This window comes from Chinchilla lanigera, unplaced genomic scaffold (genome assembly GCF_000276665.1).
Source record: "Chinchilla lanigera isolate Chin_1 unplaced genomic scaffold, ChiLan1.0 scaffold00032, whole genome shotgun sequence".
Lineage (NCBI taxonomy): Eukaryota > Metazoa > Chordata > Mammalia > Rodentia > Chinchillidae > Chinchilla > Chinchilla lanigera.
The window spans coordinates 13,305,511-13,329,719 of NW_004955433.1; the positions used below are offsets into that span (position 1 = coordinate 13,305,511).

The window sequence follows — 24,209 nt, forward strand, 5'->3', positions numbered from 1 at the left end:
ACATCTGACAGGCATCCATAGAGAACAACTTATCAAGGTGTAAACACTTCCTTGGGTTTATTATTTTCCAATATTTTATGGCCTACATTTGGATGTTAGCACTTTGGTAAGTGTTTTAGAGGAATTCTCCTCACATATATGATGACATCTTTTATCTCAGGTGGAAAGTGAAACATACTTCACGTCCCACCTTTCCTCCAACAGGCTTGCCTTCCTTTGAGTTCTGTGTCATCATTCACCAAGGCCACCCCCGCAGAGACATCTCCTGTGATGGTGTCTCTTCTTTCAACCTTCTGTATTGGAGAAGCATGGGTTCATCTCTACGCCAGGACACAGACACGGATTTAGTCTCAGTAGTTAAATTTATTGCTGCCACAAGTAAAACATTCCCTCTCCCTAGACTTCACACACCCCCTTCGCACAATACTCCCACCTCCACAAGTTTTGCCGCAATGGCCTACCAACACCTTCTGTAGAATACACTGCTCTTAGCTGTCCCAAAGGCTGGCTGGGCCTACTGTTCAGAGCTCAATATGTTCTCTCTGGGGTGGCTTCACCACTGCTTCCTTGGCCCAGAGCTCAGTCCAGAAAACCATTTCCTTTTCTTTCAGCCTCTGGGCTGCTTGGGTGTTGGTGCCAATCTGCAGGTATCCTTCCTTCTGGTCATACTCTGGCCAATGGGGCAAACCCTCCCCATTGGGGTTCCTGGGAACAGATAAAATAGAAATTCCCAAAGCTGCTGTGTGGTTCCTGAATTTCTCTGAGATTTCAAGGGATCCCCTGGTTTAGCTCTGTAGAGTTATTTGTATATCTCCAGAGAGGAGAAGCCTCCCCCATTTCTCATTGTCAGAGTGCTATGGTAATAGGGTCATAGGATTTTATCACTCAGACTTCAAAATCTACCCTTTCCCAATAAGTATGCTATACCCTCACCACCAATCTTGCCGCATCCTTGCCATTAGCCTCACCCATTGCGAGCAAAGTTGGCCCAGAATTTCATCATCATCTTGCTAAGGTTGATCTCCTCTTCTGAGGCACCATCTGTGGGGGAAGAAGAGACAGAAAAAAAAGAAGGAGGAAGAGAAGCAGGAGGAAGAGAAGCAGGAGGAAGAGTAACAGGAGGAGGAGGAGGAGGAGTGGCCTTTTGACTCAGAGTGTGCTTTATGGGCTTGCAGCAGCACAGTATGAGTTGGTAAGTTGTTAGAGAAGCAGTGGTGACCCTTACTCCATACCTACTGATCTGCATTTTAAAAAGATCCTGGTTAGCTAGTGGCAGTTTTACCCTGAGAATGATGGCCAACAATGGATATACAGTCCATCAGTGAGTTACCTGCCTTTGTCTTCTCTGCCTACTTCCCCGCCCTTCCTTCCTCAGGATCACAATTCTACACCCCAAAGTTTCTTCTGATTCTCAGGATTGCTAGGTTTGAGCATTTTCTCATCTCCTACATGCATGCATATTTCCACAGATTGTGAAAACTATCAGAACTTCAAGGTTCCTAAGGATCTACCCAGCTGGGAGATGCCCAGACTTACAGATGTGTCATGCATAGCCATGAAATGGGCCATAAGTCAGATGCAACTAATGGCACTGAAGGTATTTACAAAGATTTTCTTTAAATAGTATAGTTTTAAATAGATTGTACCTTAAAATATATGAGTTTTATATCTATTGGAAGATTAACACATAAGACATATACATATGACACTCCATTCAAAGTTAGCACCAATTGGGATCTTCATTTCACTTACATTCTGACAGTTTTGTGAGTGAGAAATCAAACAGTGGCCATATTATTGATGTCATAGATAAAATTCTGAGAATAACAATGGCTGAGGGCATGTGGATGTACTAACTTCTTCACACATGTTACAACTGGAAAAATGTTGGCTTCTGTTCTCTGTAGTTCAGTCATGTGACAGTGAATCCAGAAAGTAAGATCAAGAAAAATAGAGTCTACGGCCACACCACCCTGAAGGCACCCAATTTCGTCTGATCTTGGAAGCTAAGCAGGGTCCTGCCTGGTTAGTACTTGGATGGGAGAAAAATACAGAAACCTGCTCAAGGCCACCAAACTATGTCTGGAATTCAGGCCTACTAATTCTATGCTCACAGCCAGCAAAAGACCATTACCTTTTAAAAATGGAGCACCAAATACCGAGAAGATCTCATCCCCGTGGTCTCCTATCACCGTCTTGGGTTTCATGGCTGATGAGAAGCTTGGACGATACTGAAACTCATACATGTAGGTGGGAGCTCCGGCATCTGAGAAGAAATGAGTCACACACAGTTTATGTTATCAAGACTACACTGGCTTGGTGTCATTGTCACCAGCTGTGCAGGAAATCCCTGGTTAATGGAACAGTAAAGAAACATGGGTTTGTGTAGGGGGAGTCAGACACAAAAGCTGGTGAGTCTGTATTTTTCTCCCATCCAATTTCTAGGACTTACCTCTGTGGCTACGAGCCACAGTCACAGAGGGAACACCAAACACCACATCTGCAATCAGGTCCAGGAATAGGTCTTTCTTTTTTAAAAGATCGTGTGTCCCTCCTAAATACTTCTCGATGACCACTGGAATCAGCTCCTCAGGGATGTTCTGAAATGCCCCAAGAGAGTGATCCTGCTTACCTGGTAAGTAATGTGGCTTCTCTAAGCAGGGAGGAAGGCTTCACTGATGGTGACTTTTTCTAGCCCTGTGGAAATCTCTCCAGGGATGATGAAGTGGGAAGGGAAGAAAATGCAGATTGAACCTCATATCCCACTCTCTTTTCTGCCTTTGAATTTGGGCAAGAACCATAACCTTCACTAACTGCCAACCACTCAATTCCCACTGATTCCCTAGACACTTACAAGAATGGGGTAGGACTTCCACAAGAGTGATGCAGCTGTCTGCTGGTCCATCTTGCCTTCAGAGATCGGATAGCCCATCATCTGTTTAAAAAATCATTAAGTATTTTCAAATCATCAGAAGTAAATAACCAACCAGACTAATCAACTAAACCAACAGAGATTGGAGATTCTTTGAGTCCTTGATAGGCCCAGGTTTTTTTTGAGTTTGAAAAATATAAATTAAGCAAATACTTGTTGACATAGAGACAGAAGTCCAAGGAATACAAAGAGGACATCATCAACCCATAATATTTATCACAAGGGAACACAACAGTCACCCAGGCAGTGAGGAAACATTTAGGCCAGGACATTGTTGGAGCAGAGGACTTAGGGATGGAGGACACTGACAGTACTCCATAGATGCAGATGATTGAGGAAAACAAAATCAATCAGTATGGGTTTATTCCTGTGATAACATTTGGAATCCTTTTAAAGTGAGAACTATAGAACTCTCAGCATGTGACATACCTGTCCAAACCTCTGCATTCAGACACTTGATCTAACTCTTGCCTAGAGAGGATCTTGGGGAAGGAAGAACTCATAGCATCAGAGTTCTGGTAATGCAGGAGATGGGAGAGCCTATCTTGGAGGTTTATGCATTCTTACCATTGGAATGATCCAGCCAAACTCTTGTTTGTTGATTCCCACGATGTAGGGGACAGTGTGAAAATTCTTGTCCTCCAGCATTTCTTTAGGCGTCTTTGTCAGCACTACTCCATCAATTACAGTGGGCAAGAAAGAATGGCTCTGGGAAAGAGAGCAGCATGATGTCTATGATTACCCTGCTCAGGTAATACCTATGTGTCCCACTGTCTGTTTGAGGTCTTGGCCAGCAGATATTCCATGGCTGGGAACAGTGTTCAGAGAAACTCAGGGTCCTAACGACAGAGTTAAGAGGGATTAGCAGTGGTAAGATGATGATGGCAGGACAGGGGTAGAGGAGTGCTTGCCCAAAGTAATATATTATCAGATATAACATATATATATATACATCAGTTTTTAGAATATATACAAGGTGTGATCAAATTACATGGTGAATGTTTAAGTAGAAAATGTTATTACAATAATAAACACACTTCCATTCATCTCCCTAAAAATACTCACTTTATCCCATCTTTCTTGTCACTTTCTGAAGCAGTTCTGGAAGTCCTCTTTCATGAGTGTCTTTAGGAACTGTGATAAAAAATCAGTGACTTGTGCTGATGACAGTGGAAAGGAAGGTTCATAAAAAGGTTAGGTCGTAACCTCACCCACTTTATTCACTGGATCTGACACCATGTTACTTATGGTTCTTTCACAAAGTCAGAATCACCATTAAAGGTACATGTTTTGAATAGATTCAGGACTTTGAGGCAGCTACAATAGTACAACTATAGACAGAAAGGAGGACTTCCAGAACCCTTCAGAAAGTGGCAATAACAAAGTGTGTCTGAAACAAAGGGAAGTATTTTGAGGGAAGCTAATGCCAAGGTGTCTTTTACTGTAGAAAGTTTTTAAAAATTAAACATTCAACTTATTTTTCTATCACAAATCATTGATTTTTGTTATTTATAATAGCTATGTCTACAGTTGTGGTAAATATCCTCTTCATCAGAACATTTTTATTACCCTTACTTCATGTGTGGCTTGCTGTTTAAAAGTCACCTTTTGAGTATGGAGATCTTCACAATGAATTACTTATATTTTATGTATATATCAGCCAGAAAGAACTTAATATTTTCCTAGTCCTGGGTAATTGTATTGTAAATTTCTTAGGCTTCTGCTTCATAACAATGCTGAAAACTATGCTTTCTAAAAATTTGCCATCCTATGAAACCACAATTTTATCTGCTTTTCCAAATTTTTACAGCTATACCACACACTATCAACATTTTATTAACACTTTTCAGAGTGGCTCCACCTACAGATAGGCAGTCTCTTCTTTTAGATGTATCCTGCCTGGGCACAGTGACATTGAACTTGCATCAGAGGGCAGGAGGACACAAGCGTGAAAGAAGCATATCTGTCACTGTATATTTTCTGTAAAGCACCTCAAAGCCCTTTGTGCTCAGGAGCACAACATTTGTCTTACTACCCTTGTGAGAGATTTTAAACAGAGAAATCACTAACAAAAAACCAAAATTAAAAAAAAATACAAGGCAGTAAATAAATAACAAAGAACACAATTGTTATTTTGGAGTGAAAGTGGGAAGCAAAAGGACTCAGTACTTCCTCACTGGACCTCAGGCAGGTACCCGGGTATCATGTGACTCAAGCTTCTCTGCTCTGTGAATACATGAGAAATGACCATTATCCTGTCACAAACACTGATGTCATGGTTACAAACACATTGTAATGAGTAAATGAACTCACAATGCAGAATTTGTAAACTTAGCTCTTTGATAAATGGTTATTTAGCTTTGAGGAGTTACTGAACTCATTGCTGAAGGAGCACAAACTGAGACATGGCTCCCAATTTGAGAGAAATAAAAGATCAAGACAAGGGTCAAATCCTGCTGCAATAGGCTGGCAGTATAGAACATGATCTGGATGCAACTGCTGTAAATAGGTAGGCCGTGCAGTCTAGAGAGGACTGCCCTGGGAGCCAGCAAGAGCAGCAGCTCATGTGAAGGAAGACTCAAGGCAGATGACAGGGAGCTAGGGCTTGCCATCTGCAGTGGGTTCTGGGGGCCAGTGGTACTAGTCCTAAAAAAGGGTGGAAATTTCAAAACAGTGAGGACAACATGAACAAAGAGACAGAGACATCCTGTGCAGGGCTAATTTCAGGAACTTCCAAGGGCCTACTCTTGAAGTAATGCCTCTAGATAAAGACAAAAGAGAGGGCCACATGGTGAGGCATGTTTTCTACATATCTGGTATGTTGTTGGCATTCAAGTATTTTTTAGAGAATTGATTCAGCAGAGGCAAGGGTATTTGTCTTCTAAGCAAGGTCAGGTTTTTAAGAGAGGAAATGATATACTCTAACTTGTGTTTAGAAGGGTGAATCTAGTGACACCAGAGGGCATGGGAGTATGGTGGGAAAGTGGAGGTAAAAAATAGTAAAAGTCCAGAAGACTTGGAAGGCCCAAGTTGGGTAACGTCTTGGTTACTTTCCTCTCTTTGCTGGGGCAAAATACCTAATGCTCAAAATTAAGGAAGGAAAGGTTTATTTCGCTTACAATTTGTGGAGGTTTCAGTCCATACTTGGCTGGCTCCAAGGTAGAGTGGCACATGGCAGAGGGCTACAGTTCATGGCGGCAGAACACAACAAAGCAACAACAGCAAAAGGAAGGAAAGGCAGCAAGCAGCCTCTTCCTCTCCCATACATATGCAAACTACCCACCCCAGGGCAGTGGAGCACTCACAAAGGTGAATCAAAACTCTAACAGCCTGCCCCACGACTGCATGAGGATTTGGGGAGACATGAAGATGCAAACCTTAAAAGGCAACCATGAGTGAGCATTGATGTCAGCCACCATGAAAATGAGAGAGATTGCAGCTGTCCATACAGGGACTCTGGTAGCTCCCTCTTGAGGCTATGCACATCATTTGCTTGGGTCAGAAAAGTCAGTGATTTTCTTTCTTTTTTCAGAGTCTACACCTTATCTGTCAACAAGTCCTCATCCTTAAAAGGCATCCCAGCCCTACCACTTTCTCCTCCCCACTACTTCAGCCCTTGTAAAATCCACAAGGATACTTTAAGTGGGTTACTGCAGTGCTGTGGCCTCCCAGAGGGCCTCTCTGTGTCTGCCTTGTCTCATCCATCCCATCCAGTCCACATAGCAGTCAGAGACATTTGTGAAATCTAAGATCATGTAACTGCTCTTTTCAAGGCCCTCTGAACTCACTCACCTCATGCTGGATCACAATCCAAGTCCATCCAGTGACCACCACCCACCCTCCTCCATGACCTCCTCAGTCTCCATCCTTCTCCCTCTGCCTCCTGTCCAAACACACGGGTCCTCTGCATCAGGCCTTTGCAGCTGCTGTTTCCTCCACTAGGAATATTCTTCCTGACAGCTGGTTCTTTCCCTTGTTCACAAGTGAACTAAGGTCTCACCCCCTCAGCAAGTTATCCACTGACTCTGCTGTTTACACTCACACCAATGCCCAGCTCTGTCCTATTTCTTTCTTTTCTCCCTTCACTCTGATCATCTCAAACACACCATGCAGTTTACTTACTGTTTTTTCTGATTCACTCTTCTCCCAGTTTAATGGAAAAATTCAAACTGTGAGGATTCTTTTACCATTTCACTGTTATATCCCAGCTGTTAAATTGTCTTGGCCCATAGTTAAACTTATTAAATCTTTGCTGTATGACTGAATAGAAATTATTTCATCCTTTTTTTTTTTTTTGGTTTTTCTCCGGTACTGGGAACCGAACTCATGACCTTGTGCTTGCCAGGCAGGCGCTTTTGCCACTGAGCTAAATCCCCAGCCCCTATTATTCCATCCTTACAAAACCTTTAAGGGAAGTGCTAAGATATCCAGGGTGGAGGCAGAGAGAATAGAATTGTAAGACACAATATAGCCAATGTCACCAACCCGTGGAAACTGTTGAGAAGTAGGAGTTAGAAGAAAAAGATGGGTTTCCTAGGTGCTGGGACGAGGGTGGCATTCTCAGCGCTGAGATCCTTGGTTCCATCCCTGTATTTCCCCAAGAGACTTGCCCTCCTCGTTGAAGGTTCCTGAGCCCCCTATCCAGTTATCTCTGCCTCCTTAGCTCCTTAGAGTGGAAGGTTCTAGTCTCCTTCCACTGGACCATTTTGGGAGGCAGTAATAGGAAAAAGACAGAGAGAGAAAGAGAGAGAGAGAGAGAAAGGAAAAAAGAGATAGAGAGAGTAGAGGAGCACTGGGCTGGGAGTTAAGGTGTGAATTCCAACCTTACCTCTGGTTCTCCTGGCTGTGTCACTTTGATAACTTACATCCTCTGATCGGGCCCCAGCAATGTACAAACAAGGAGTGACTATCATTTTACAAAGAAATCATTCACTTCTAGTGAATAGATGCTTAAAGATGTTTATATTCAAACTGTGCAATCAGTAAAGCAAAAGTCCTTACCTCTCTGGGGTCTCCAAAAAGATCCACACTAAAAAAATTCTGTGAAGAGAAAGACAGAAGCTTTGGTGAGTAGCCTTCCTGCGATTAAAGATGATCCTTTGAGCTATGTCTGCTAGGTATCAGATTCTTCCTCTGGTGCCTTCGTGGCTGGCTCCAAAGGAACGGTACAATACAGGGCTCTGCTGGGCTTGAGCACAAGGTGGAAGAGTAGGACAGGGAGTGTCAGGCACCAGCAAGAGAAAGTCAGGCTCTGAAACCTAGAGTTGGAGATGAAGTCTCCTGTTGGTGTCTGCCTTCCTCTTCAACCTTTCTCCTAATATTATCTGCCTGGCACCAATACCCCAAATTTCATCTTAGAGAAATGTTGAAATGAGGTTCCTGCAGTGGTGACAATGCCATATCTTCGAGGGGAGAGGGGCTGGATGTTTATTGGACCTGCAAAAGATGGTATTCCAATCATCCTATGACCTCACCTCCATTCCCTCTTCCCCACATCCACTTCATGAATTCAAGCATCTAAGACATTAGTTCAAAGATGGATCCATGCTAGTGTTGGTCCAAAAGTCTCCATGCCAAAACCCATTGCTAAAATTGTTAAGATATATATAATTTCTAAGCAGATAGAGTATAAGTATGCAGCATTGCTCAGGTGACAGATCTGATCGAGAGAGAGGCTAACAAAACAAAGGGAAAATGAGGGATATAGGCAGGTAGACTCTCAGTAAAATCTTCAGAGCATCCAGATCCACAAATGGCCTAACCCATATGCTCTTGAACTTTTCAGTTACCCAAAGGCTCTGTTCTAACACATTCCCTTTTCTCTTTAAGACACTTTGAGTTCTCTCATCCTGAATTACAAAACCCTGGCATTTCAAAGCTCAGTGAAAATCAGTCCAACCAACGCATTTCTTTGTTGTGCATGTATCAAGAGTGCAGTGATTGCATTGTGCCACTTTGCATCACAGTTCTGACTTGAAAGAGGGAAACAATCACTACCGATGCCATTTATTATGAGTTGTAACATAACTTGTGAGGGGGTTGTTCTCTGTGTGTCTATGTGTGTATGTGGGGGCATTGGATAATCACGGAAACACTTCCACAAAAACTCAGAAAAATATCAAAGTATGCTCTGGTGTTTTAGGTTCTCTGGATTTTCCCAAAGTCATCTATAATTTCCATATAAGGTGCATTCTCTTGTTACACATGCAGAAGGACTAAAATATTTGTATCTTTCCAGGTATTAGAAAACAGCTGTGCATGAATACTTTGATCAGCTCGTTTTATTTGAGCCTGGTGAACCAAGACTGAAACCCAAAACCCACAATGCATGGACATGCAGGAAACAGTGATAGAAACTTGCTCTGAAGGTCCAGCAGTATTGTCCAGTATCCAAACAGAGAGCCTGGGGTCTCATGTGACTACCTCCCCCTAGAAAGTAATTCCCATGGGCCCTGGATGATCTTTCCTCTGGATGTTTGTCCTGCTAAGCTTTCCTCTGATGAAAGTCTGCCATGGCTATCCATCAGTCCTTGAGTGTTACCTTTCCTGAGAAGCACCCCTACTGGTGATAATGAAAATGTCCCTTCTGAGCTCTCCATCACATTTGTCCTACACAATGATTGTTTCTCTTTGGATTATCCCTTGTGTGCAGATATAATGTTCAATTCATATCTGCATCCCTTCTATTGACACCAACATTGCATTGACTTGTGGATTTATGGATGAATGCATTGGTAGGTGGATGGAAGGATGGACAGGGAGTTGGATGGATTGATGGAGTATATCAATACACACATTATTGGTGAGTTGAGTGGACACGAGGATAGAAATAAAAAGAACAGCTAACAGATGGTGAAGGATTATGTTTTTTGTAAGACTGTGCAAAGTACAGATAGATGTAGACTGGATGACTCATGAATCATGATGGATTGAAAATAGATGAATAAAACATTATCTAGGGATTGAGAGATTAATGAAAGAATATCAGTGATTGTGATGGATGGATTACAAATGAGTAAATGGGGAAATAGAGGGCTACCCTGAAACCTAACTGAGGCAGAGTGCTGGAAATTCTGGGCTACTGCTATGTTAAAATATCTTTTCTAAATCAATCAAAGTAAATTGTAACACATTTCTGAAAAACTTTGTACTTAGTAGTTTCAACTCAAAAATTCAAGATGGTAGCAACTTCTGAGAATATTAAATCTTTTTTTTTCTTCAAATACACCTGAAAACAAGAGTAACAAAATGTAAAGTTTTGAAAGAGCTAGGAGAGTGTTATACAATTTTTCATCATACTAGTACTGGTACTTTAACACTTGAGGAATTTCACAATAAAAATGAAACAATGAAATTCTCAATTTAGATCAAGAGACTGATGCTGCCCAGGAGAGGTGAGAAACTTTCCAGGTGGTTTGTGCAGGGTGAGAGGGCCTGAATTGTTGAATCCAGGGACCAAGTGTACAGGCAGAGGTCCACTGGAATGGATGCACCTACCATTTTCAGAGTTGTCTCCAAGAGCTCATCTTCTGTCTTCTGCCGCAGGCAATGGACCATGATAGCTGATGTGATGGTTTTGCACCCAGCAGTAACAGCAATTTTCTGCAGAGATCACAGACAAAAGCAGTCTATTCTTTTTATCAATGTAGACAGAAAGATTCTCTTCCAAGTCCAATTTCTGAATGCTTTGGGGCAACCAAATGTACTCTACACTAGCAGGTGTGAGTTCTGGGTCCCATGCAATGTTACCCTCGTTACTAGCTACAATTGTGACATTATCCAGATACATATTTGTGTCTCCATTATCTTATCTCCATTATCTTATCTCCATTATCTTATCTCTATTAAAATGAATGCAGTGTTCTCAAAGCTGAATATCTCAAGAAAGTCTGTGTGGACTGGTGGTGAAGGGTGTAGATACTAGAATTCCTCTGGTTGCAATTCCATATCTTTTCCTTGCAATTTGACCTTGGTTTCCCCTCCTACACATAAAAGCAATGATTGTATCTATACTGTAAGGAGAGTTAATATATGTGACATACTTAGGAGGGCACCATATCTCCTACATACCAAAACTTATTCTAAACTACAGGAAGAGTGGATAAGATGATCCACACTAAGACTTTCAAAACGAATAGGATGTGCTTTAAAGAGATCCTTAAAGGAGCCCTTACTGCTCATTCATTCTAACTTCAGTAATCCTTTGAGCAGCTCAGCAGATTCCCACTACAGGAAAGACCCCTGGTGATTCATGAGAAAAGAAGGAAGGAGAGCTGTGCAAGGTGAGACCTACCTCAGCCAAAGGCTTGATGTCCTTCTTGAACAGAGCAGCAGTGAGGGCCACACCACTCTCAGAAATGGCCCTGTGGAAGAGGTTTTTGGCCATGGGAGATAGCACCTGGCGGGGGAGTGGAGAAGAGAAGTGTTTATGCTCACAAAGTGGGGGTCAGTGACTGATTTGCTCCTAGGGTTCTCTCCACTTGCTCCTCTGCTGTGGCCACTCACATGGAGACTCTGATGTTCTGCGGATCCCACAGCTCTGCACCTGTCTCTCTTGTTTCCCAGGATCCCCTGTAGAACCCAGCTTCCCAAAGAGAAGCTCAGCAGGAAGGAAGCAGAGCTTAGGGTGCTCTAGGGTAGAATCAAGGATAGAGCAGGAAGTGCATATCGTATGCTTTCATAACAGTCAAAAGGATTAGAAGACAGCTTGGCAATTCCCCACAAAAATGCTGTCTCAGCATTTCTATTCTTCGAGTGTGTTGTAAGAAAAATGGTCATAAAAGGTGAGTTGTGTAACTTCATGGTGAAGCTCTTGCCTGGCATGTCTGAGATCTGGGTTTGATCCCAGGATTACTTGAAAAAATAAGAAAGAAAAAGTAAAAATATATAAGAAGATCTTGAGGCACACAAATATTTAAGAATGTTCAGGTTGTTTATAATAGTAAATGTTGGAAAAACTCAAAGTTATAATGAGATTGGGTAAATAAATGATTTTACATCCTTTGGAATACTATTCAGTTATAAAAGTCAGCATACCTTAAGAGCATTTAATGTTTTAGTGTTTAGAGGAACATTTATGCTATATTGTAATATTAACAAAATGATTCTCTTGTAAAAAAAAATACAACCTAATATAGATATATGACAGAGAGAAAGGATAGATGAACAGATGCCCGGTAGGTTAGATGGTGAAAGGGAAGAGATGAGACAGGGAAGGAAGGAGAAAGAGAGGAGAGAAAGAGAAAGAGAGAGAGAGAACTGTGACAAAATGCAAAATACTAGAGAAATACATATCAAGATATAGTAACTTAACTCTGGGTAGTGAAAAATGTATTACTTTTTTCCTTTTTGTGTTTATCTATACTTTTCCTTTTAATCTACATTTAAAAATACCAGAAAGGAAACTGCTCAAAAGGAAATAACAACTGGGATGAGGGAAAAGAGAAAAGAAAGAAGAGGAAAAATATGTATATGTGTATACACAGGATAACTAACTTAGTTGTACTACTGACATTTACTGCTGTATTGAAAGGAACAGTTAATGTTTAAGTGTATGATCAATCTTATGTGTCTATATTTGTTTATTTGGGTATCCAAATTGAAGATATCAATATGTAATACAACAACCTTTGTTAATTTCCTATCACCTTGTCTGAGATTCTGTATTGCTTGTATTGTTTTTGTGTTATTTTCTAAATGTATGTGTGTTTGTTAAGATGTTCTCATTCTTTTATCTTTAAAATAAAAAAGAATAAGAAATACAAGAAAATGTTTGAAAAATATAATAACAGTGCTGATCCTCTGCTCACCTGTACCTTAACTGTAAGTTTTCTTAAAGCTACCAGAACATTCTATGACTTCCCACAGTGTCCCCTAGGGTGCATTCACCACACTCGCAAGACATCTGATGCCCAGCAAGTACTCTGACCCATCTATTTATCTCTCCTTTCACCATATCTGTGTCTATCTATATCTCTCCTTTCACTTATCCATCTCCCCAGCCCACTTTGTCCCTCAGTCTTGGAGACTGCTGCCCATTCCCTTCTTGGACATGGAAAAGCTATCAGAATACCTCAGAAAATACCCCTGCCTGCTCCCAGAGCTCAAGTCCCTTTAATATGGGGAACTGGTTTTGGAGCAAAGTAATGACACTTTAGACAACACATGTCCTGTCTTCCTATTTGTAGTCTGTAACCACCTCTACCTCCCAAGAGACACAGGTGAACACTCATGAGAAAGAAAGAGAACACAGCCAAGTGTGAACAGGAGGAATTTGCTGCTGCAGCCTGAGCTGGAGACTCTTATGGCCCCAGGACATTAAGTTGAACCCTGGGGCCAAGAAGAGTTTGGTCCCAGGTTCTCCACAGTCTGATGCTGTGCAGTGGGTAGAGGCAAATACAATCCATGCTGTAAGCAAAAGTGGTCATGGCTAGATTAGGTGGTCCACAAGAGGTTCCATCAGAACCATGGCAAACCCTGAGGTGGGACTTAGAGTTAGGAGCACTTACAAGAACAGAGACACTTTCACCACCTGCTGATTCTCCAAAGATGGTCACAGAGCCTGGGTTCCCTCCAAAGTTGGCGATGTTGTCCTGCACCCAGCGCAGTGCTGCCACCTGGTCCAAGTGACCCCAGTTCCCTCGGCCGTATTCATCCCCTGTGCTGCAAGAGAAGAGCGGAGGAAGAAGGCAGAGATGTCATAGCAGGGCTCTCAGGATCACAGATTGGCCTAGGCCTCTCAGCAAACCTTCCAGACTAGGCTGAGCTGTGCATTGCAAACAAAGTGATCTTTACCTGCCTCTCAGTCATGTAACTGAGTTTTACAGAGGGCTTCACATTCATTTTTCCAGCACTCATGGCCTGATCATCTGCTATGTATCCCACATGGCCTGAGAGTGAAAGCACATCTGGGAGGGAAACAGGAGGTCTTTCACTGCTCAGCTCACACAGTAGACCAGAAACAAACAGGTGAAAAGAAACTATACTCTAAGATAGTAAAAGTGGTTTGAACCAAGGGTGCTCAAAGTAAAAAAATAAAGAAAAAAAGGTAAGGATGGGTTTTGGGGTGATAGTTCTGATCTCATGACATGGGAAGGGAAAGATTTTTCATGTTACTGGCCTTTGTTAGATACAAGAATGAAAATGAGCACATAGGTCTTGTAAAGAACCAATGAAGGGAATTCTGGTTAAGAGAAGCAGCAGGTACATGGGCTTCAGGGCAAGGAAGACAAAAATGCGAATGTATCTAGTATGACATGCAGATGGAGATGATGTTGTGAGTGGAGACAAGGACTTTCATGTCACTTAAGTGACATGGGAACCCTCTGCAGAGGCATGACTTGATATCATTTATGTCTCACCTGATCACTCTGACTATGGTGTGGAACAACTGCCATATAAAAGGAGCAGGTTTATAAGAACAAGAGGTTATAACAGTGATCAAAGTAGATCTATGGGGCCTTGATTAGAGTGGAAGTCAGGAATGGGTGAAGTGAGAATCTCATTGGAACAGGAAGACAGTCTTTGGTGAGGGAAGGGTGTTGGGTACAAAGGCTCAGCTTGTCTCTCTGAAGTGGAAGGGACCCTACAGACATCCAGGGGAAACTAAAGGATATAAATCTGGGCACCTGGGACTCAAAGGAGAGGTAAGTGATTCTTACAGGCACCTGTGAAAGTGCTTCCTGGAAAACACAACATATGAATACTGGAGGGGGAAAGGTAGAGGCCTAAGGATAGAGGAAGAGTTAAGGGCTAAGAAAGAGCAGTTAGGAGGTGGCCAGGGCCAGGAGATAGGACTATTTCTAAGAGGCTCGAGTGGCTGTGGCAGGTGCTGAGAGGAGTCATAAGGTTGAGCTTGTTGGGAGTGGCTGGAGCTGGAAATTGGTAATACGTGTGAGGGTAGAACAGATCCAGAGTGCCTCAAGTAGTCAAGCTACCTCAGTCTTGAGAAACACATCCTGCCTAGACAATTTCAGTTGTTAGTTGCTAGGCAACATAGGCTTTCATGATACTAACTTTGCAAGGTTATAAGTAAATGCCCCTACTATTGTTGTTCAGTCTTCCTGCCCGTCGGGTAAAAGGCCACTCCACCTGACCCCAGCTTTTGTCTCTTATCTTTATTTTCTAAATCTCCTTCTGTTTTCTCCTGGGGACCACTGACAGACCACCAAGTTCTGCAGGGCTAAGCACTGATACAGGTAATTGTTGGCCTCAATAAAAACAGCCTGGCAGCCTAGTCAGCTGAAAACCTGCCTGCAGAAGCCCTCACTGCACCCAGTGAGACATCCCTTCCTTCCTTCTCCTGAGAAAATGTGCAACCATCAACTGCTCTGATGCATGCTGAGTCTCATCAGAGAGGACCACAGTGTATTGGGGCAACACATGTGAAAGGAAATGAATACTTAGATTCAGTAACATAAGGGCTGGATCTCGAAGGATGAATAGGAGGTTGACAGGCAGGGTAGGCATTCCAGGCAGTGGGAACAGCATGCATAAAAGCTCAGAACCATGTATACAAGGGTGGTTGGGGGATGAGAAGTTAGGTTGGGTCCAGTAATGAAGGTACCCTGATGCATTATGAAGGGCTATAAGAAAGGTGTCATGGGCACTGACATGAGAAGGGTGGTCTTGTAGTGGGCCGTGTGTCTTTGTTATGGTGCCTGATATGTTTGGGGGTAGTTTCTCCCTTAAAGGTTCATGTGCTAGAACCTTGGTTACTGACACAGAAATTTTAACCAATAAGAGAACCTAGTGAAAGCTGAATGAGAGGGTGCTGTCCTCACAGGGATTTGGGTAGTGCTCATGGGCCTGTGGTTCGTTCTCCAAAGAGTAAGTTGTTATAAAAATAGTAAAATCTCTCCACTATTCTGTTTTTCCTTTCTGCTCGTGTGATCTCTTCTGCACCATGTGGATTCTCTTTGTGTTTCTCTACCATGCTGCAGTGTAACCAAGGAGTCCTCACCAGGCTGATCTGTTAAGACTTTCAAATCTTGGATTTGTGCCTTCTCAAATTCTGACCTAAATAAATCTGTTTTCTTTAGAATTTCCCAACCTCAAGCACTTTGTTATATAAACAGAAAGTAGATCAGCAAATGAGCCAATATCAGGAAGGATAGGTCAGGGTCTTACCTAAAGAACCCCCAGATTCCCAGCCGGTACTGAATAGTCACCACCACTACATTTTCATGGACTGAGAGAGGCACTCCATCGTAGGTTGATGCTCCGCCCACCACAAGACCACCTCCATGGATCCAGACCATGACCTGGAGAAGGAGGACACAGCCACATCCCTTACAGTGAGCAGAATTGGAAAGGTCCTCAGAGGTTGCATTAATTAGTTACTTGTATCTTGGCTGCAATTCAAGGAGGCAATTACTTAGTTCACTAGTGCTCAGGAAGGTTGGAAAGACAGTCTCTTTCCTCCCCAACTCTCCTGGCTGGGGCCTAGATCACAAAAGCACTCAGTGCTTACTAGCTACCCCTGCATTTCTTCTCAGACCCATGTGCCACATGCTCCCAAGGCTCTTTAAGCTGAAAAAAAATCACAGTGGAAATAGAAAAGGCCAAGGGTGTTGTGTTCTCACCGTTCCACCATTCAGCCTTTGAATTTACCCCTCACCTCACATAACATTTTAATGGTGAATTCAACTTCCTTGTACATAAATGGTTGTCTCAAGAAGCATATGTCCCCTCAGGGGAGTCTCTTCCTGAAGTGCTTCCTCTCTTCTTCCTCTGCAGGCAAAGACCTCTCACCCTTTTGAGTCCAGCTCATATCCTCCTCTTCCAAGAAGCCTTTGCTTATTTGAATGACACTGTATGAGAACGTATTTTTTGCTAGAAACTATGGTAAGAATTGAAGGTGAGAGAGGACACAATTCATACTTCATGATTTTTGGGTAGAAGGAGCTCATGGTGCAGGGGAAAATAACTAGAGTATATAAAATAATATTGTAATAATATTGCTAATCAAAAGGCATAAAATGAAATATGCACCAAGAGATCTTGTATGTACATTACACTAACCTATCCATAAGGTAAGTACTAATATTGTTCTATTTCACAGTTTATGTGCACATGATTTTATAGCTATTAATAACCACCACCAGGACTTGAATCACGCTGTCTGGCTCCAGAGTAATCAACTGCCCAGTCCGTGCTGCCCATGAGTACAATGCTGTAGCTAGGCTGATAGGGCAGGAGGAAGATCTTCCTACAACTCTAACTAGTGTGACATCAGTTGTGTGGTCTGCAGGGCTGAGATAAAGCTTGACAGTCATCATTGAATACTCATATGTGATAAATCCCATTTAAGGAAACAAGCCGAGAGAAGTATAGAAATTTCCCAGGGCTCTCAGTCAAAGATAGACCCAGGATTTAAACCCAGACCCTGTAGTTCTGAAGCTTGTGCTCATAGCTACAGGATCTCCTACCTACAGGCTGTGAAAGCCTTGCTTTTTCCTCCACCACTGATCTTTGCCAGTGTGCATGGGATAGATTGAGTCAAGATCATCTGTAACTGAAGGCTGAGCTCAAGGGCTTGTAAGGAATGATAGGCTGAGAAGGTAGAATGTGTCCATTGAACCTAGGTAGCAACCCCTTAAAGGCAAGAGCTGCATGGTCATGGTTTCCAGTTCCTCTTTCCCTAGTCCCCAAGTCCTACTGTGTATATGAGGACTTTTAGTACATAGTAGAAGAATGGATGAATGAGTGATGATTGCAGGGAATTTTTGTTCTCTCCTCCTTATGCTTTACAAAACATGCATAAGACCAACTTCCAGTCCCAGGTGTACATCCTCCTTTATTCCTGGGCTCCATGGCAGAATGCTCCTGGGAGACTGGCTGGGTGCTGATACCCTCCCTCTTCCATTCTAGGACTGCCTGTTTTCCAGAATGCTCTCCCCAGCCCTCACCTATGGCCCTTCACTTATTTGGGAAACGCTGACTCACCGAAGCACCAACCTGTGCCAAAGGTAGTTAGGGAGGGAAATGAGTTAAACTATAACTACACATGGTTAGCCAAGTCAAGGAAACTGCTTCTGGGATTGCCCCAAGCTCTGTTATGGAACAGAGAAAGTTTTCACAGGATAAAGAACATTGCTCAATGTGTTGGACATAGGAAAGTGCATCCTGTGCCGTTTCCCAGTCTGTGTAAAAAAAGCCCGGTTTAAAGACCACACACCTAAGATCTTGTATTGCCAACCCTACTGTGGGGCCTCCTTTCCCCCATCTGAACCTCACTGTGTTTTTCTGTAAATATCCTTCTTCCTCTTAGATTGCTTCAGCTCAAATTATGTCTTAGATGTTGCAAGGGTGAGGTTCTTAATTTAGTAGCTAAGAGTAATTGTTCTTGTCCTTCTGTCAATATGAGAGATCTTGAAAACAATTAAAGTATGCATTCCAGTTGGACAGCACTCTCCCGTGATGCCTGAGGTCTCCAAGTGAGAACGTGTTTTCTGTGGTGAAAGGAACTTCTGGATCTCTGAGTCAGTCCTGACTTCTAGTGACCCCTCAGCAAGCTGCTTTCATGCCTTCCATGCTGCCCCTGTGCTGGGTGATCCTGGGTGTTAGAACCAGGAAACCCTGAGCAATGGTCCCAAGCTTACTGGCAGGCTACTTTTCTTTGTCAAGTCAGCAGGAGTGTAAACATTTAGGTACAGACAGTCTTCAGAAAACTTGAGAGGAATGTCCTCCTTTCTGTTGGTAAACAGCTGTGAGAGCACCTGGCCCGCTACTGCATCTTGGGAACACCTGGGAGAGGAGAAAGAACATCTCAGTTTCAACTAGGTGGATGCTACAAATGTCCCCTGTGGAAAGTTTAAGCCTGTAAGTGGAGTTGGTATCATGGTACTGGGGTCATTGCAATGTGTAGGAGGCTATTTGAGGGCCTGGGTAGGAATCCTGCAACTCTTTAGGCTTTCTCCATAGCATGTAGAGTGAGAAAGTTCTGGCACCCCCACCTTGTTCCTGGGCCAAGGACAGGAGCTAACCCCTTGCTGATCTGTCTTAGATGATGACATTTCTTGCCCTCCTGGAATCTACTGGGCTGCACGGTGACCAAGTTCCCTACCAGATAAACATGTTCTAATGCACAGAAGGCTTCCTTCAACAATAAAAATCCCTCAAATTGCAGACAGTTCCAGGAGGTCAGGCAAGTCATCTTCATGGGACAACCTCAGCAGAACTGCATTCCAGGCCTGTCTTGACACTGATATGCTGGGTGACTTTTAGTGAATTCCTTTCCAGCTATGGGACGCAATCTCCCAGGATTAAATGAAGGGTGTAGTTTTCTAAGGGTCTTGCACATTCTTTCGTGAACTTGTTTCAGGAAATTGCTCTCTGCTGCCCTAAGGTTTTGAAAACCCAACACAGATTAGAATTGCTAACCTGTACTGAGTTTTCCCTGTATGCCAGGCACTAATTTAAGATTTCCCTATTAACTAACTCATATAAGCATCAGATCAGCCCTAGGCATGGGTTCTATTATTATTTTCACTTTATAGATGAGAAAACTGAGGCATAGAAAGTTTAGATAACCTGCCCAAGGTCCTGGCTAGGAAGATCCATGGTGCTTATAATTCCAAATATATTACAAGCAACACTTTCAGAGCTCAGTGGACCCACAAGCTAGAATCACTCTTTCTAGGTTACAGAAGAGATAACTTAGGCTCTGAGGTTCCAGGATGACCCAGCTGTCAAGTAGCAGGATCTGAGACAGCAAAGATGAGCTCCAGATTGGAAATATATTAACCTAGATCATCAAACAGAAGGAATATAGTATTCATAAAAGTAAAAATTCAAATATAAAAATGTTCAACTTCACTAATATTTACATAAATGCAAAATAAGAACTAAAATTGTGATTATAATTGTTAAAACTTTTATGTTATATAATTATCATTATGTTATTATTTAATTTACCCCATAACTAAAAGTAATTTTTTCATAAACCTATGCATTGGGGAGGGAAATTTGATTAGAGGTTGTATCAATGGAAAGACTGTACATAGTCAAAATATTTCTGGAGAGAAATTCACAAAATTTGCCTAAGAAATATTATTTATTGAAATTTATCCTAGCTATTCATGATTATTTATAATGATTTCCTTATGTGTTAACCATAATTTTATTTACAGTGTCAAAAGGATCAAAAACTTAATCCCAAATAAGAGATTAAGCAGATTATATTTCAGTACTGAATTGAATGTAGCTAGTAAATGTCAGAGTTTAATAACCATTAACATAGAATAGTTTTCATGTTATACTTATATATGAACTAGGCAATGATCCAAACTGCATGTTTGATCCATTTCCAAAGAAAGTATGCAACAGATAAAAGACTAGAAAACATCATTTCAAACAGTAGCACCAGTTCTTTCTGGGTGGTAGAATTGAACATGACTTTAGTTTTCTTATCTTTATTTCACTGTATTTCTGAATTTTTCAGAGATATATATGTATTATATTTGCAATCAGGAAATAAAATAGTAGATATTATTTTTTTAAAGAAAGGAAAGGAGGCAGCCAGGAGGATCTGGCAAATCCTCAGAAGGCCTTCCTCAGGAAAAGACTGAGGAAATGAATAAGACATGACTTAATGGTGTAGACGTCTGAGGTGCTCAGGAGGAAGCTGTGAAGGCAAAAGAAAAAGTGGGGCTTTCTGCCAGCTGACCCAGCTAAATGGAGCTCACTAACCTTTGTTGCACCCATATCTAGATATGTAGACACACCTGGGAGTGAAAGATGCCAAGTTAGTGAACCCTTCAATGCATTCACAGACCTTTATTAACATTACTACCCAGCCTTGCCAAGATCAGGATAGAGAAGAGGTAGAATCACTACTTTTCTCTTTTATCTGACCAATCTTTCTCTGAACCACAGTGATATTTTAGCATATTGCCTAGTTCATTTATTACTTTGCATATTGTTTATTTTCCCCATCTCCCTCCTATAATGTATGCTCTATGTAAGTAGGAACATTTATTTTTATTTTTGTGCACTGAGATTCTCTGAACCTAAAACATGTCTGGCACATGATAAGCGCTTAGTAAATATGTGCTAAACGAAGAGCTGTGGAAAACTATGACAGATCTAGAATGTCTCCAAAGTTCTACAGTGTTCTTGAGGATTTAAGCCAACCAGAGAATTGCCTTGACTTCTCCTGCATTCCTCTGAGACAGACATCCCCCCTGAAAGGAGCCAAAACTTACATGGGAGGGTAAGAGGTGGTGTTCTTCACAAAGCTCCATGGCTCTGCAGGCTGTGGAGGAGAAAACCTCAGCAATCCCAGAGGGGGTTTGGCGAAAGGGACTCCCAGGAAGACCGCCACAGGCTGTGCAAATCCTTCCAGGCTGACATACTTCCCCAGGACTTTGCCATGCACAGTGTCCACCACAGGTGGTGAGGATGGGTGCCCTGCTGGACGTAGAGAGGAAACAAAGAAAAGTGACACCTGTGGGTTTTGCCAGTTTCTAGGCATGTGTCCTTGAATAAGTCACCCAAACGGACTAAATCTCAGTTCCGTCTCATGTAAAATAAGGTGAGGAAAATTGTCCTTCTTAACTCAAAAAGATGATGGAAGAAATAAATTGAGACTGCAGATCGAAAAGCATTCAGGCAAAACTCAATGCAAAAAAGAAGAGCTTCTGTGAATGAACAAGATATTTAGTTTCCTTCTTAGAATCTTCTGGAAGCATGTGTCCATTAAGATGCAAGAACTGAGCTTCATGCTGCATGAGAGGATGAACAAAATGTGACCTCTAGAGAAGGCTGAGCTTGTAAAAAGAAGGAGCCACAGACAAATGTGACTTAATTCCGGGAAGAAAAAGGCTATGTCCTGGAAGAGGGACCAGGAAGGTGCTACATTAGTTGGAAGATGGAGTCCTTCTGATGAAAGGATCGTGGAGAAGCTGGTACCTGCTGCAAGGGAGGAGTGAGTAAGGGAAGTAAAAAGGGAGTGGGGAATAATGCAAGAAAGTAGGACATGCAGAGGCTCAGAGACAGCAACACAATGCCCAGCTGGAATAGGTGAGTGACCCATGAACAGCACTAGATGGAGTCCATACAGAGTGGAAGATAAACCTGGAATGAGTGGGTGCTGTCACAGAGGTTGTCCTTTATTTAGTGGACAAATAAGCAACAAAAACAGTTATGAAATAAAAGACAACGTAAGGTTCTAGAATATTCTTTGCATGGTTCTCACAGGTCCATTCAGGGCAGCCCAGGGAGAAGAGAAAGTGCTCAGTGCTTCAAAAAGGTCAGGGAGGTAAAGTCTGAGCAGAAATGTCCAGGTGTAGCCTGGATTAGCTCAGTGATAACTTTCCAGTCAGATGAAATGGAGACAGCATGGGGTGAAAATGTGGATGATGTGGGTGGTTTAAGCAGAAATGTAATGACAATGGCAGTCACCACTTAGGTTGCATGAACATGCACATACTGAGCAGTTGATACCAGTTGCTCTTTCTAGCTTCTTAAACACCTCCAAAAATGCTTGACCAAGTCAATGCTAATAGTAACCACTTGTCTTTGTGCACCTGGTGCTTTGATCTGTGAGGCTCCACTCACTAGAGAAACTCTTACCCCTGGAGTCCAACTCACCCAGTGCCCACCCCGCTAACAACTCCTTCATTACTCTTTCATATTTTAGCCCACTCATCACCGACCTGAACCACCCAGAGCCAGGTTTGGGCAGCTAGGAAGACCCTGTGCTCTCAAATCTCAAAAAATAAGCCCACTCAGCCAATGCTAAGCCAGCTTCCTCTGCCTCCTGTCTGACTTAGAAATCACAGGAGAGATTCTTGCCCATGCGTGTACTTCCTTCCCTCTTCCTCTTTACTGACTGTGGTCCTTCCCCGTGTGTCTCCCATAACAAATTACCTTCTCAATGACGACTGGATCCTGCCCTGATTTTGCTATATCTCAAATTTCCTATTAATTCACTCCATTTAAAACTAATCCTTTTACTCGTCTCTTTTCCATACTTCCTCTAGACCAGGCATTACATATCATAAGCACCTCTTCAGACATTGAAATCATTTTACCTTCATCACAGTCCAAATTAACATCCTTTTTTGTTTATGTATTTATTTATTTATTTATTTAGTTTTTTGAGACAAGCTCCCACTATGTAGTATTTTGGCCTTGAGCCTTGTTCTCCCAGGCTGGCCTCACACTCACAGTGCTTCCCCGCCTCAGCCTCCCAAGTGCTACAATTACAGGTGTGCATCACCGTGGCTGGCCATATCTCTGTTTTAGATATAGGATAATTTACACACAACTAAATTAAATGAATTTCCCAAAAACATAGATTTTGGAAGCATATAACTTCGATTCCTGAACTGATGTTTTCATTCTGCTAAGAACCCTCTATGTTTGGGTCAAATCTGGACTAATAATGAAAAGAAGAATAAACTCTCTTAATTCTTCATATATAAAGGCATAAGGTTACCTCATTACTCTCTTGCACCAGAGGCCTGCAGCTGAGCTATCAAGCAGTTGTTCCTCCCATGTAACTTCAAACCAGTCAGAATACCTAGACTCAGCTGCTACAAGTCCAAGTCCAGCTAGTGAGCCACTGCAAAACTGCACCTTGTCATACCCTTGCTTTATACACTTCTCTGCCCACCTTCGAAGACCAGAATTCCCAAATTTACCTCCTCATATTTGTATTTCAGAAGGACTCACCCCAAACTGTGAAAGTGGTGAAAAAGCTGAAGGACAGAGCATGGACCCACATCTTGGAAGGATAGCAGCTCTGGGACCAGTGAGATCTCCAAGCTGCTCCCAGGGAGTGTGCTAGTTCCTCCCTCAGAGCTTGAGACCCACCTCCAAATCCTGCCCATCCAACCCAATTGCATAACCTAAAATAACAGAAATGTTTTACCTCTTAAAAACCTCCCTGGATGTCCACTGAGATCTCCAAGCCATGCCCAACCAGAGTTTACCCTGTGCTATTTGAATAGTCTGTATTCAACTCTCAGATTACACAGACCTGAAACTCATCCAGCAACTTCTTACATAAGAGTCTCTCTTGTAACATTCTAACCTCAGTGCACTGTGAGCTTCTGAAAGACAAGCACTAGCAGGCAGCCACCTTCAGGCCAGTAAACCTTTGATCTGGGGTCCTTAGAACAAGCCAGACAATTTTTGAGTGTCTCAGAGTCCCAAAGAAACTAATCCTGGAGATTAGAAAATGTCCTTTAACTTTCCTGGGCTGGTATTTCCTGGAGTTTTAAGTTCTAATGTTTGCAAGCAAAGTTCTATTCATCCAGTCCCTATCATG

General features: G+C 42.3%; 1 protein-coding gene across 2 annotated transcripts; it reads right to left on the reverse strand.

Moving 5' to 3' along the window:
* Nucleotides 1–343: 343 nt before the first annotated feature.
* Nucleotides 344–23,770, reverse strand: LOC102007803 (liver carboxylesterase 1-like). Of its 2 annotated transcripts, none has more exons than XM_005388327.2 (14): nt 23,612–23,770; nt 21,139–21,343; nt 18,535–18,679; nt 16,061–16,194; nt 13,441–13,594; nt 11,226–11,330; nt 10,430–10,534; nt 7,934–7,972; nt 3,500–3,640; nt 2,855–2,935; nt 2,453–2,600; nt 2,135–2,266; nt 969–1,041; nt 344–705 (listed from the first exon to the last, which is right to left on the reverse strand). In XM_005388327.2, exons 1-14 carry the CDS (start codon nt 23,661–23,663, stop codon nt 522–524), a joined length of 1,698 nt encoding a protein of 565 aa, XP_005388384.1. In that variant the 5' UTR covers nt 23,664–23,770; the 3' UTR covers nt 344–521. The 2 variants fall into 2 exon arrangements, with proteins under 2 accessions (XP_005388384.1, XP_005388383.1); XM_005388326.2 differs by having other exon boundaries at nt 21,139–21,346.
* Nucleotides 23,771–24,209: the final 439 nt, after the last annotated feature.